This window comes from Lissotriton helveticus, chromosome 1_1, assembly GCF_964261635.1.
Source record: "Lissotriton helveticus chromosome 1_1, aLisHel1.1, whole genome shotgun sequence".
NCBI lineage: Eukaryota > Metazoa > Chordata > Amphibia > Caudata > Salamandridae > Lissotriton > Lissotriton helveticus.
Genome location: NC_136057.1, coordinates 1,826,269,792 through 1,826,283,600, shown reverse-complemented (window position 1 = coordinate 1,826,283,600; position 13,809 = coordinate 1,826,269,792). Strand labels below are relative to the sequence as shown.

The following is a 13,809-nucleotide window of genomic DNA, read 5'->3' as shown; positions in this document are numbered from 1 at the left end:
GGCAGGCTACGCAGACAGGTAATGAGAAGAGCTTGGAGCTTGCGAGAGCGTGGGAAATGATTGTGCAGGCCCTGAACGATTACTTGACCGGGGATGCAGAGGAGGGAAGCCTGGACGGGGAGGTTCCATGAGGCTAGGAAGACCACAGCTCGACCCCGATGGGCACTTTGACGTCATTTTTGGAACCCACAGATACTACCCGCATCTATGGCAGTAGGGGGGGGCGTCGGGGGGGATAGATACTAGGACACTGCTGACACACCGAAGGGGGCATCCGAGACAGGGGAAACCACCTGTTCATCAGCGATCGGTGGTAAGGAGACACGTAGGGTTCGAAGAGGAATGAATGGTATTAGATGCGATCGGACAGATGCTCTAGTAGAGAACTAAGGTAGACCTGCCGGGGTGGATACTGAGAGCCCGGACATAGCATAACAGAAAATGTGGGAAGTATCAGCGTTGGGGGGGGAGTTTGTTAGGTAATAAAAAGCAGATACATGATCGTGCTGTTGACCGGATGTCCTTTTGGCCGCTATGTGGAACAGACTGAAAGTGATTGTTGGTACGCCGCCCGGCCTCCGGGATGTGGGCTAAATGGCCGTGTACTATGTTGTTACGATGTGGTGCCTCGCGTTGTAAGAGGATGACTGGTCGTTTGACATTGAAGATTGTCTATAATTCTGCAATAAAAACAATTAAAAAAAAAAAAAATAATTTGACTTTGGGCCCTTGCACTTATTTATCTGGAAATTAAGCAACGAATGACCTGTTCCAGAGTAGAAGGTGACATGCCCCTAGAGATAGGTAGGTTGCATGAGCTGCAAGGGACCTTCCTCCTCTCTTAGCAGACTCACCGCAGACAGTCATGGGTGGTGCAATAGGCTTCCAATAGTTTCACATCATATGTCTTGCACTTTTGAGAACGACATTAGCATCATGGTCCTGAATAGGATCATTTTCTCTGGTCTCAGCTTTCTAAATCACTCATACAGCCCTGTGTGTTCCCTTCTTCCTAGCAAACATTTAGATGAGTTGCACCAACATAAATTGAGCCTTTCTTCACATTTTAAGACATAGATGCGCACAAGAGGCTAACTTTTTTTCTGCCTTTTTGTGTAATGCCTCATTTCGAAGCAGCCTCAGTCGTTTTAAGGAAGTTGCTAGTGTGAAATGTGAAAAAAGGACTTCCTGAAAGCAGAAGACTTGAAATTGGTTTGCAGAAGTAGATGCTCTCGTATCTGACATCATTTCACAAGCCGCAGCGCGTAGCAAGCTAGCGGGCAAGTGGTTAGTCTTTGGGTTGCGGAGGAAGCTGCGCCTTGGCTGATAACTGGGCTTCGCGACGTATGTGCGCTGTTTCTCTATTTTCTCATGAAAGTTTGCCATAAGTTGTTGGCAGAGACCAGCATTTACTCTATTTCTGCATGCCCATGTTATTTGTAGGGATTCAGCTAATTTCCTGATAAGACCATGGGTCTTACTCCCAAGCTCCTCCTCGTGGTGGTGTTCCTGCTTGCGGGCCAGAGGGTCAATGTGAAAGGTAAGTGGCAACTGTCCTGCATCCTCTGCACTCCTGCTTTTTTTTAAAATACTTTATAGATCATGTCACCGATTATAGGAGCTTTTCCTGTGGTGCAGCATTTATAGCTGGATGTGTGTAAATGCTCTGAAAAATGTATTTGACATTCCACATTAAAGCTGAGGTGAATTGCACTGTTGAACTATTCATTAAAAAGTTAGCATTTCTTTTAGTTAAAAAACAAAAAACACACACACACTCTTGATCAAACATTTACAAACGTTTACAGGGAAAAACACAGACCACAATATTTGGCCTCCTTAGCACTTCTCCTCTAGCCATCCTAGTTCCATTTGTTCATATTTATTCGATGTTCACAAAATAAAATGTATTCTTGGGAACTTTTGTAAGTTCATAATACAGCTGTAACTTTTATAAGTATTCTCGTTAAAATTAAAAGAGGTTACCCCTTAGTAATTCTTTTCTATTTACACTCTTCTAATATTTAGTCAGGGTTTCACATGAGACTGCATACCTATATTTCATCAGGGTGTGTGTGAGTTGCATTACGTATAATCAGCAACCAGTTTAATTAAAAGTTTGACCTGTTGAGCAATCAAGGATATAATACTGAAGAACGTACTACATTTAAGCATAGTACTTAAAAAAAGACAATTATATTTGTGCGGAGAAATATACTATATTTAAAATTGTATGACATTAAAAGAACACACTAGACTATAAAGATGAATTTCTGATTGTTTTTTGCATTTTTGCCTCAAGTGGAAAATGTTCAAAATGTCATGAATGCACAGTTGTTAAAACACTTAAAATACATTGTTAGAAATAATGCAAAGATGCCAATTTGATTTCGAACAAAGCAAATCTCTGGCTCCTTTAAGGCCGTCTGCAGAATAACGAATTGTTCTGAGAGATTGGAACCCTGTACAGATTAATGTAAATTTCATTGGTTGAAGTGAACATGCCCAGTGATACAAATGTACATTTCATTAGCAAACGTCAGTTCGAGGTTTGTGCAAAATTGCCTGGTACCCGTGCTAATTTGACCGATAATTTGTGTGATGTGACTACATACCACTTTTATTTGCATAAATCTGCATATTTGATTCTCAGACCCAGAGCAGGTTGATAGCGAATGCTGTCATGCTATCTGAAAGCTGATTTCTCTGTTTGACTAAATCGGATTTACATTTTGATTGATATTTATAATGCAAACAATATAATGAGGATATATGTAACTTTAACGATGTAATTAAACATTACTGTCTCTCAATGAAGCCAAGCACGTAGGGGAGGACTAAAACGATTATTTGCTTGTATTTAACCAATTTAGAAGGGTGGCCATGCAGGACGGGATTTGTTTAAAACAGTGAGCGTTAATAGAGGGAGAAGGCAGTAAGTCACTCACGGCTGCCGACATCTTAGTTTCAAAATAGTGGTGTGTTTAAAATGGTTTCATAAAGGATGAACTAAGACAAGAAGTGGGCTGTTGCCTTCGCTCTGTCTCTGTCCTACGGACACACAGACACACCCCACACCTTCATCATTTGGCAAATGAAAGAGATGGGGCGAATAGACCTTTGAAAACGCATCTGACATTTTTTTTTTTATATAACAGGGCCGGAAATGTCAATTTTAGCAGGAACTAATTTGTAGGAAGCTTCTCGGTTTCAGCAGCGGCTCTTTTTGTACAGGGCTGATTGCCATACAGCGATTTCCAAACCCTCACTAACTTAAATTCTGAAGCGCAGAACAATTTAAAGTAGAACCCATCTAGAGGGAGTTTTAAAAAATAATGAAATTAATTAAAGGTAGGAGGAGGCTGGATGTACAAAGAATTGAATACAAGTCTCAGTTTAATAAGAGACATCAGAAAGAGAATATATTTAGTTTTGTACTAGAAAGATGCTGAACATTTGAAAAGTTTTTTTTTTAGGTTTTAGGTTTTTTTTACCAAACATATTATCACTGCCTCTTCCACATTACATGTTTTAAAGAACTTTGCTTCTGTTTCTTAAACAGTAGACATGCAGATGAACAGTAAGTATATTATGCTATTTAATTATCTCTGTGTGTAGGTAGTGCCTATGACTCGCGAGAGTTGTTGCCCTTCTCCTCCCTCAGCAATACGAAGTGCTTAATTTGAGCCAGTGGTTGCAAGTGGGACCCACCAGCACTCATTTTTTGGGACCGGCGCTCATTTTTCCTCTACAGACTTTGATCTAGAAAGAGGGGAAAAAAACAAAATAGGGGAAAAGAAGGAGGAAGAGAAAGATGGAAAAAAACATTGAAAAAGGGAGAAAGCAGGGATGAAAAAGAACCTGAGAGAGTCAAATAAAGAAGCAGAGAGTGTGAGGTGGTGGAGTAAAGAGGACTAAGGTAAAATCAAGTCTACATAGCCTTGGAATGCAGCACCCTGACCGCTGATAGTGCCATTGCAGGCGTCTGAGCAAAACATTGGGCCCCAGCAGTTAGTCTTTCACAAAGTAAGGACTGAATATCATATTACATTCTGCACATCTGCATGTAGGGTTTATGCCAAAGCATTTGTTCCTCTTTATTTGTACAAAAAAAGAGATTTCATCAAAAATAGGATACAAGAAGTTTCATTTGCGCACTAAGGTTAAATTACATTGAAGAGTTCTTCTGACCATTCTAAGGAGGGTAGTCTCCGTGTGTAGAACAATTGTAGTCTGTAATCTGGGAAGCAAACAATTGTGTTTTCTCATATCTAGTTTGCAGTGCTGTTGTAATAAATTGGAATTCGACCTTTGCACTGTAGTATTACATGTGTGAATGTTCGTTCATTAATACAGTTATTCAGGTGTTATTGAGACACTTTTTTTCAGTGCTATGGCATAAGCACGATATTAAAGCAATGAAACAACTTCTCTACCATTAGGGCAAGTTTAGTAGCCATCATAATGAACTGTATAATGATTTTGCATAACATTGGGTATCACAGCACATACTGGACAGCATTTTTACTCTATTAGCTACAGCAACCTACGGTGAGAGAGGCATCAATAGCTATGGTTGCTGATACATGCAGGTTAATACTGGGTATGGTGTACATCCATAAAAGAAGAGGCAAGATTTCAGATTGGAAAGCTATGTGTGGGAGTACGGCAAAGTCTGAAGGGAAGACTTTAGTCCTCCAAGTCTTTTACCAATTTCTCATTCCTACGAAAAAGTCTCGAGTACATTTCTACAGCATGCTATACCTTTAGGGGCCAGATGTACGATGCATTTTAGCGGACACAAAGGGTCCATTGGACCGTTTGTGAGCGGCAAAATGCATTTTCAAATGTACGAACCCTATAATAGCGAGTCGCACTGGTATGTAGGAATGCTTTGCGACAGTAAATGCGCTCTCAGACATTTGCAGTTTACCACCAATTTCAAATTGGTGGTAAGCCATTCTCAAATGGAACAATCCTCAAACTGAAAAAATGAAAAGAAAACTTTTCATTTTTATTTTTGAAAAGCATCCTGCTTTTCTTTAAAGAAAATGGCTGCATTAAAAAAAACTGCTTTATTTAAAAAGCAGCCGTCACAGAACTGGTGGCCTGCTGACCCGAGCAAGCTACCGTCCCTTTGAGTGTCAACCATTCACAATGGGTCGCATATTGCGACCTGCCTCATGAATATTAATACGGCCGGTCCCTTGCCACCCATTTTGGAATTGTAAGCAGTATCTCAGACACTGTTGTACATCAGGTTTTGCGAGTCGCAAACCTTAATGGTCATACATCTGGCCCTAAATCCCTTACACATTCTTCGAACTGTGAGATCTCAAGTTTAACTATCTTATTGTGATTATGAAGACCATTCCCACCTGCATTGCTTTCTTTTACATTTGTGTTCATTTGAGTTTAGGGCAGAAGGGAGATACAGTAAATAAGCAGTCCTCTGTAAATTGCTCGATTTTAAAAACAAAGTGCTTATATAACATTTCAAGGATATGAATCAAAACCATGGAAATATTTTTGGGAAGGCATATTCCGAAGAGATAATAAAACAAGGATCTTAAGGCAACACTTTTTATGCAATTGATTCTTCTACTAAGGTCTATCTCATTGAGAACAATAGCTTTCCTGGTGGTAGACCACTGCTTATTCATTATCTTGGTCCCACAATCCTCCTCCTCAAACTTTGCTCATACCACCAGTAGTCACCTTACATGATTATTACTCAGAGGCCAATAGAGAGGATGAACTTTGGAAGAGAAGATTATTTGTTGAATACCTTGACATTGTCAGTGAATGTATTCTAAGGGGCCGCATTATGTAAAGGACATATTTTTCCTGTTTGCACCATGGTGCACCTTTAAATAGGAGAGCCAGGCACAAACAGGGACAGCGTGCCCTATTGCAGATAAGCTGCTTTCTCCAGGGTAGCCGCAAACTTGTGGTGTTCCCTAGATGCAGAAGTGTGCTCACTGGTTAGAGGAGGCAGACCTGGAAGCAGAGGTCAGCCCGGGACCAGGGTTCAATTCCCGGCTCGGCGGGGTCTTGAGTCCTAAAATGTCCATGGACTCGACAATTCGCGCTCCGGTGCCTACTCGATTCACGGGTTCACACTCTGCGACTCTGGGCAATAGCTTGCTTAATCTCCACAACGGCCCCTCGCGGTGGGATGGCTGGCTTTCACCTTGCGGATACCCTGCCGGGGTTATCTCACAGGGGAATACCAGGACGGGTTCCCTAAGCAAGCGCTTAGAAACCGCTTGGTGATTTGCGCTATATAAATTCCTGTACATTTACATTTACATGCAGTGCATTACTGAAAGGCAGACTGGCTTTTTGAAACAGGTATCCATCACAAAAAAGGGCAGCACAAGCAGTCGTGGCCCCTTGTGTTATACCAAAGTACCCCGTGGGGGCAGAATGTAGTTGCACCTGCCATTGCATCCCCAAGGCAAATTACATATTTTGGCCCCAGGTGTCATTCGTAGCCTTGGAGAGTTTATGTATTAGAGAAGTTATGTTTGTGATTCTCCATAGATCTACTCTGCACCCATGAAAGATTTGAAATGATGGTAGGGCCCATAAATATCTGAAGCATCCTTACAAAATTGAGAAGTGTCCTAGTGCGGCATCCGTTTTAAAGGGTAATCTAATTTTTAGCTTTTTCTGTCTGTTTCAACTAGTGAGATGCTGGTTTGATCTGGAAGGCAAATTTGAGTCTGTTGCAAAGCGTGTTAAGATGAAACAATCAAGTTTGGTACCCTTACAGAAATTGGATGAGTTCTTTGTACAGACCGTGACCATACATCCCTTAGAGATAGTGATAGCTTCATCCAGAAATCAACTTCAGGTTATGATTCAGTCTATCTCTCCGGTCTTCTAAGTTCATTAGTGTTATGTCAAAACGGTACAACAAGTTTGTGTCACTGAGCATAGGTAGAACCAGTAATGAGTAGATAGCTCTCTATGTTTCAGTGAGCCTGCTGGAAAGAAAACCAACTTCTCCCAGTTCATTCTAAGGCTGGATAATGATCTAGAAAAGTTAACTGTATCACAAAATAGATCCACGGTCCGTGTCGAGTTCACCAAATATGCCAAGATGTCATCTGCCTTTAGCAAAACAGTATGCCAAGATGTCATATGCGTTTAACGATACGGTATGCTTCCACTTCCTATTCGGATTGCTGTGGTTGTATTTTGTTTCTCAATAGACGCAAAAGTGGGTCCACGCCCCATGTCAAAAATGACGCAAAAGTGGCGCAAGGGGTTTGTAAATCTGCCCCCATGTACTTCACATTTAAATGAATCATCAGGCCTGCTGCAGTGTGCCATGAATAATACGTCTTCTCAGCAGGATCTACAGACCTCTTAAGTCAAACAAATTGCATATCCACATCCATATCCACAAAAATTTAAAGCTGAAAAGAGAGAAACATCACTGACTAAACTCATACGCCCTGGAACATCTTTCATATCAAATTTCCAAAGTCAACCAAGGCTAATCAAATTCAGAAACCCTCTGAAATTCTTCCTCTAAACAAAACCTTGATAGCAGAAGACAATGTACTTTCCTTTTTCCATGGCAAGCATGACATTGCCCTAGATACCTCCCCTGGTTGTTATCACCACCAAAAACAGCTACCCATTTCCAAGTATTGTTTACCTTACTCCTATTTTATTGTCTTCAGCAGGAGGACCCCCTTGTTTAGCAGCACACTTTTGGACAACTCCATTTATTTCCGTGTATAGTGTTTATGTAAGGAGCCACTGAAAATAAATACAATTAAAGTCAATGAGACTCACATTAATAGGGGTTCTGATGAACACACAGTGTATCTCTTCCCTACAATAGCTGCATGAACCCCATACTAGGTTTTGAATTGTTTTTGTTTCCATATTTTGTTCAATTGTTACTTCATTTAAGAGTTGACCGATTTTACTTTCATAGTTATTGAAGCCATTACTTAATAACTCACTTGAAGCTACAGTTCAAGATCCCCATTCCGGCCATAACCTCTCAAAGCGATTCCACATAGCTGGTAAAGAACATGGGAGCAAACATTGACACTGGGTTACTCAAAAGTCAATGGAGAGGGAATATGAACTAGAGGGCCTAATTAAGACATTTCTGCTAATAAGTGTGCTTCTGCTGACTTAGATATAATTTACTCCTGAATTTATGAGCATACATTAGTTAGTCATGGAAAAACCTTAGTGTTTTGGGCCCTAAAATCATCCATTCAGAAGAGAGGACAACCAGTCAAAAACTTGCCCTTATAGACCCAGTGGGCGGCTAAAGTGTTATCCAGTGCTTCACGAGTGACCGCATCCAAAATTAGCTGGAAGTTATAGAGAGCCAGTATACCTGCCAGTGCTTAATTTGTAAAAGAATAAGTGCTGCGGCCCAAAGATTTCTCAGTAGCCTGATTTTAACATTGTTGAATGTGGGGGTTGTTGAATACCAAAACTGACTAGTCTTTTTTGCACCTGATGCCACTTCCATACACCTCCCTATATTCTCTTGCTCTATTTGTCACACTGTAGGGACTTTTTATCACACTTACAGAGACCTTTTAATCTATTCCTTATCCCTTTTTCACTGCTTTGATTTATTCCTCTTCCCCCTTCTTTGTGCTTTGTCTGCCTTTCTCTCTCTTGCTCTTAGTCAAAGTCTGATGTAAGTCCCATTCCCCAAAACTGAGTGCTGGTGGGCACCATTTGCAACCACTGTTTCAAATTAAGCATGGCATGGCTTCCCATCCAGTGTCATCCATCACCTGAAGGGAACAATTTCTGTGTTAAATCCAGAACAGAGTCCAAAGTAATAAGGGTGTAGGAGATAAAGCTGTGAGAGGTGTGTCAAGACTTGATTTTCTGCCAATCTCAAAGGAAGCTTGCTCAGGGAGGGCAAAACTATAATCAGCCAGAAATTTGAAAGGACTAAGGGTCAAGTGTAGACGTCTTAAGAAGCAGCAACGCTTGACCATATTTTAACAATGAGCAAAGCATGTTTCTAGAAAGGAACGATTACAATAATGGGCCACTAATGTATAAAATTTAGCTTTGAGTTTAATCACAGTGGTGAAGCAGTGGAACATAGGGAGGAACCAAAAAACTGAAGTAAATATAAGTATAGGTTCAGGAACCAGGCACTTATTTTTGTCAAGTAGGACCTTTCAAGTTTCCACAACAGGAATGAAAGTAAGTAAAGATGCTGGGATGTTTCCTGCTTGTTGCACTTTTCCATATAATTGAATATTAAAAGATTGAGCCAAGGTAATAACACAATGATTAATTATTCTTAAGAGATTCTGGGAAGATGCATGATTGCAGCAATAAGAGCTTGCAGTGAACTGCTATGCCAAATTGAATGTATTTCCTACATATCACAGATCATGTGGATAACTGATCACAACAGGATAGGCCCAATTTCTTTCCTCCAGCTTCTATCCCACCTACAAATCTTTAATTTTTGATTTCTTAATGAGATAAAAAGCCAGGGAGAAGAAAGCCTTGCTTTAACATGCAATTGTCAATGAGATCCTGAGATCAAAACCATTCAAAATGGAAATTGATCAATGCAGAAACGTATTCAACCTCCAGTTCACTAAAATACGTATTAAAATTGTACAGTGAAAACATACGAGCGTCCATGAATTTCATTTAATAGGAATTTAATGAATGAATGAATGTGTGTAAATATACCCAATAATGCTCTGACAATTATAGGAGCAGGAAAAACGGGAAGAAAAGGGAATTACATTTTGATCAAAACGGACACGTAAAGTGGACTGCATCTGTACTAGTTCCTTAATCATTTTACTTACAACTATATTGCCAAAGGGATTATGTTGGCTTGTCCACGTTTTGGGTAAAATGATTTAAAAAAATCTAGAAGATGATCATCTTTTAATTCTAACAAACATTTAGAGAGCCCAGAAATACTTAGATAGTGAGTGCAGTACAGTATTTTGTGTAAAGAAATCCTATACGAAGTTATTTCACAAAACCACTTTACATGCCTTGCTCCTGCAGAGCATTTGTGGAATTGAAGTCCTGTCGGTGTCTACAACCCTACCATTTAGGCAATCATTGAGAGTGGGAGTGGAGTCCATGACCTCTGCTCTCTCATGGAGGACCATCTCACCTATCTAGATAACAATGTCTTACTGGCAAAGATCCCTGTAGTGTGCACAGAGCTGCTGCTGTGGCAGCTCCCTTCACAGCACTCTAGGTCTGCCCAGTGACGCCATGTTAAAGCTCATGCTTGAAACTCCATACACTAAGCTGGAAAACACATGCTGAAAAGAGGATACAGCTTCCATATTTCTAGGGCTAAAGCTGCAGAACAATATTGGATTCTAAATTTATGTATGGCAATAAATCTGTTCTAAGAAAGTCAAGGCAATGGAGATTAGTGAATGGTGATAACCGTGATTGGTGATAATGGTGATAGAAGAATGTTGATCAGTGTGTAGTGATAATGGTGTTTTGTGAATGGTGCTAATGGTGATAGGTGCCAGAGACTAGTGGTAATGATTTAGGAGAACTCTGAATATGGTGACTAGTGAATGACAAAAAGGGTGCTTGGTCATTTGTTCTAATGGTGACTGAGGAATGGGGATAATGGTGTTTAGTGAATGGTGGCATTGGTGATTATTACATCAAATATATTATCTTTTAAATGTCAAGCTCTATACTTGCCAACTATTTAGCAGGTTTATTTCTTCCACTACATGTCTCCAACAGTACAGGAGAAAAACAACCAACCGAGACCTCACAGTGAACACTAGTTAGATTCATTTACACACAATGAACACAGATGGAGGTTATGTGCATAATAATTGGTTAACCTGAAAATATGACTTCATGCAGTCCTTTTTGTGAATTTGAGAATATACCTATTTTCTGCATTCAAAATCTTCTAAGGTTTGTTCTGGACGAATACAACTCCACCTCTCTTGTGCCCCTGTGTCCTCAAGTTGCATTTAACTTCATAAAGCCCCCAATATCCTGTAATCTAGCTTAAACATGTTCACAGAATCTGCTTTCTCGGGAGATTGTTAGATTTGCTTTCTTAATTCAGTACAGCAATCCATATATGGTCCTAACAAAAGTAAATGGAAACAAAGTATATGGCATCTTTGTCAGCTTGACACTAGCTTCATGACTGATATCTACTTTTAAATTTCAAATTTGTTAACATGCACTTTTCAAAGTGTTAGATGTACGATAAACATGGGTTTAGAAACACTCCAGCTCTCCACCCCAATGACTGTTACCATTAGTGAAATAAGAGACAAGTCAGTTGTCATGCGCACCCTATATGTGGCCTAGATTACCATGATACATGGTCAACATTATAGTCTATACAAATCAAACATAACGCTTTTTGTACAGTGCACAGAATGGACTCACGCATTTAACCTGTTGGCTGCTGCCGTCGGCCAATGGTCGTTGTGAGCACTACCTCAGTGTTGCTGTTCACGTCCATTTGCCGACGCGGCCCCACCCATTTTTTCAAACATTCAGCACTGGAGCAGAACGTTCGAAGCAGCCAACAGGTTAAAGATGCTCATATGTGATAATGTAGAAAATGGAGGCTTTGTAAAATATAATATTTCTCTAGGATCACACAATTAGGTCAAGTGGCGACACCAAGATTGATCCAAGGCTTTCTTATTCCATACGGTAAAATTTTGTGATTCCGCTCTCTAGCTCAGCTCTCTCTGTCTCTCTCTCCTGTTTCACCTCAAAGGTTAATGCTTTGTTTTTAGAGAGTGAGAGGCAGGCAGAAGCCACAAAAAAGCTTGACTCGTTTTGGGATCGAGGGTCAAAGAGCACCTCGAGCTGAGCCGGAGTGAGGCTTCTGGCTCAGTCCTGGCTTGGGCTTTCTGTGTCTTGCTCAGTCGTACTTAATTTGTGTTGGTGTGTTCCTGGACTCGGCATGAGCAATTATTTACAAACACTGAGACTTTAATATGAAATTTCACTCTATGGTGGCACAGTCTGACGTTTTATCCAGCAAAGTGTTTCACAGTTCCATATGCTTATAAAATAACATAACGAGCTAGCGCTTCTACTCCATTCTTACAACTCAAGGTGGCTTTTTTTTTTTTTGCAGAGTTTTATAAAGCGCGAACTAGACCCAAACCGAATCAGGTATCAGAGCGCTTTACATAGCACCAGTTACGTTACATGAGGACACACTTTCATTTTTTAGGCACGGGGAGATGAAGTGATTTGCCCAGAATCACAGGAGGTTTTTAGCGTCGTTACCGAGACTCGAACCCAGATCCCCAGGTCCGAGGTCGAGCGCCTTAGCCGTTAGGCCAACCCCTCTCCCCAATAGTGCAACATGTCACCGTTATATAAGTGCAATGGTTAATAGTAAGAGCTGGAGTTGGCATGTGGCAGAGCAAGCTGGGGTAGTAAAAGGAATGAGCCCCTATGGATTCCTGAGGAATATGTTGGGCCCTGGAGCTTACGTTTTGTTTACAAATAATCCACTGTCCCCACCTCTAGCAAAATAGAGTATAAAAAGATTTACATTTCCACCTGGGAGGGCATTAAATAAGGTCAAAGAGGATTACCGGGCAGAAGAGTCTCTTGTAGGTATGGTGGGGTTTGTGATTTACTATCAAGTAGAGGGTGCATGGGATGCATCACAGCTCCAAACATGTCAGAGGGTTTTAGATGTATCACAGATTCCTTCTGCACACTGTGCCTAGGATTATTCCATCAAAGAAATTATCCAGTCCTGGGTGGTATTTGCCTTGTCAACACCCTGAACGAAATGCAAAGTTGACATTATTAGCTGACAATGACAATAGGCGGGACCACATATGCTTGGAGATGATCATGTGCAACAAGGACCCTATGCACTCACCAACCTACTGGTAGTGTTGTAGGGCTTTTCCTTGCATGTGAGACTCAGCTCATTATTACTCATTATTTAATTGGTGTATGAATAGCATTTATAACTAAAAAGTGGCATCACAGAGCAAGACTACTTATTATACTATATATCAATAAGTGGATTTATTGGGAATTTCAAATGGGTACAATATTTTCTCTATATGTGTCATACACCCAGCTACAGCAACCAAATGCGTAGGTCACAAAGAACAGCATGAATCTCACAGCAGTGTAGGTACCTTGGATTCAATAGGTCAGAAGCTGATCAGCATAGGAACAGTGTTTAATTTGTAAAAAGGTAAGTGCCAGTGCCAGGGACCTAGTAATTTCTTACAATCCACTGCTCCTGCCGCCAAATGCCAGTGCCATCGCTATCCACTAACATCACACTTCTACAAATATGACAGATTGGACTATTCCAAGTCGCCCGATGCAGTAAATATTGCCTGGAAGCACTGGTATTATGTTTTTTTTACAGTATAATAAATTGTTGAGTACTCTGTTGATTGGCTCATTTAAAAAATAATCAGACAGCACCACTATGTGGTGGTGGTATAGACTATCAAAGTGTAGGTGCTCAGAAATAGCACTGGAAAACACCGGCACAAATCAAGCACTGCATGAGAAATACATCAGCATGAATTGCAGGAAAGGGTGAAAGGACAGCAGGAACAGTTATATTTTAGTGAAACAAGCAAATCCACTATCAACCAAGAATTTTTTCTTTATGTTCAATTTATATATTTTGTTGGAAAGTGGTTTATTAGTAGGTGTGGGTAGGTACCTACCACTAGTAATAAGGCTACAATCACAATATAAGTTCCAGTGAAGGTCTCAATAAATTATGCCCCTACTCAACTCTTGGTAGCTGGCTTCCAACAA

The 13,809-nt window shown here is 40.5% G+C and overlaps 1 protein-coding gene across 5 annotated transcripts in view; it reads left to right on the top strand.

Moving 5' to 3' along the window:
* Nucleotides 1-1,205: 1,205 nt before the first annotated feature.
* Nucleotides 1,206-13,809, top strand: part of PTPRC (protein tyrosine phosphatase receptor type C) — a 654,339-nt gene continuing 641,735 nt past the window's right edge. For 2 of the 5 annotated variants that reach the window (XM_078641055.1, XM_078641041.1), the window contains exons 1-2: nt 1,232-1,344; nt 1,444-1,540. In XM_078641055.1, the coding sequence (XP_078497181.1) occupies nt 1,471-1,540 (70 nt within the window). In that variant the 5' untranslated portion in view covers nt 1,232-1,344; nt 1,444-1,470. Of the gene's footprint in view, nt 1,541-13,809 lie in introns of all 5 variants that reach the window. The other 3 variants (XM_078641033.1, XM_078641026.1, XM_078641048.1) reach the window with 3 other exon arrangements.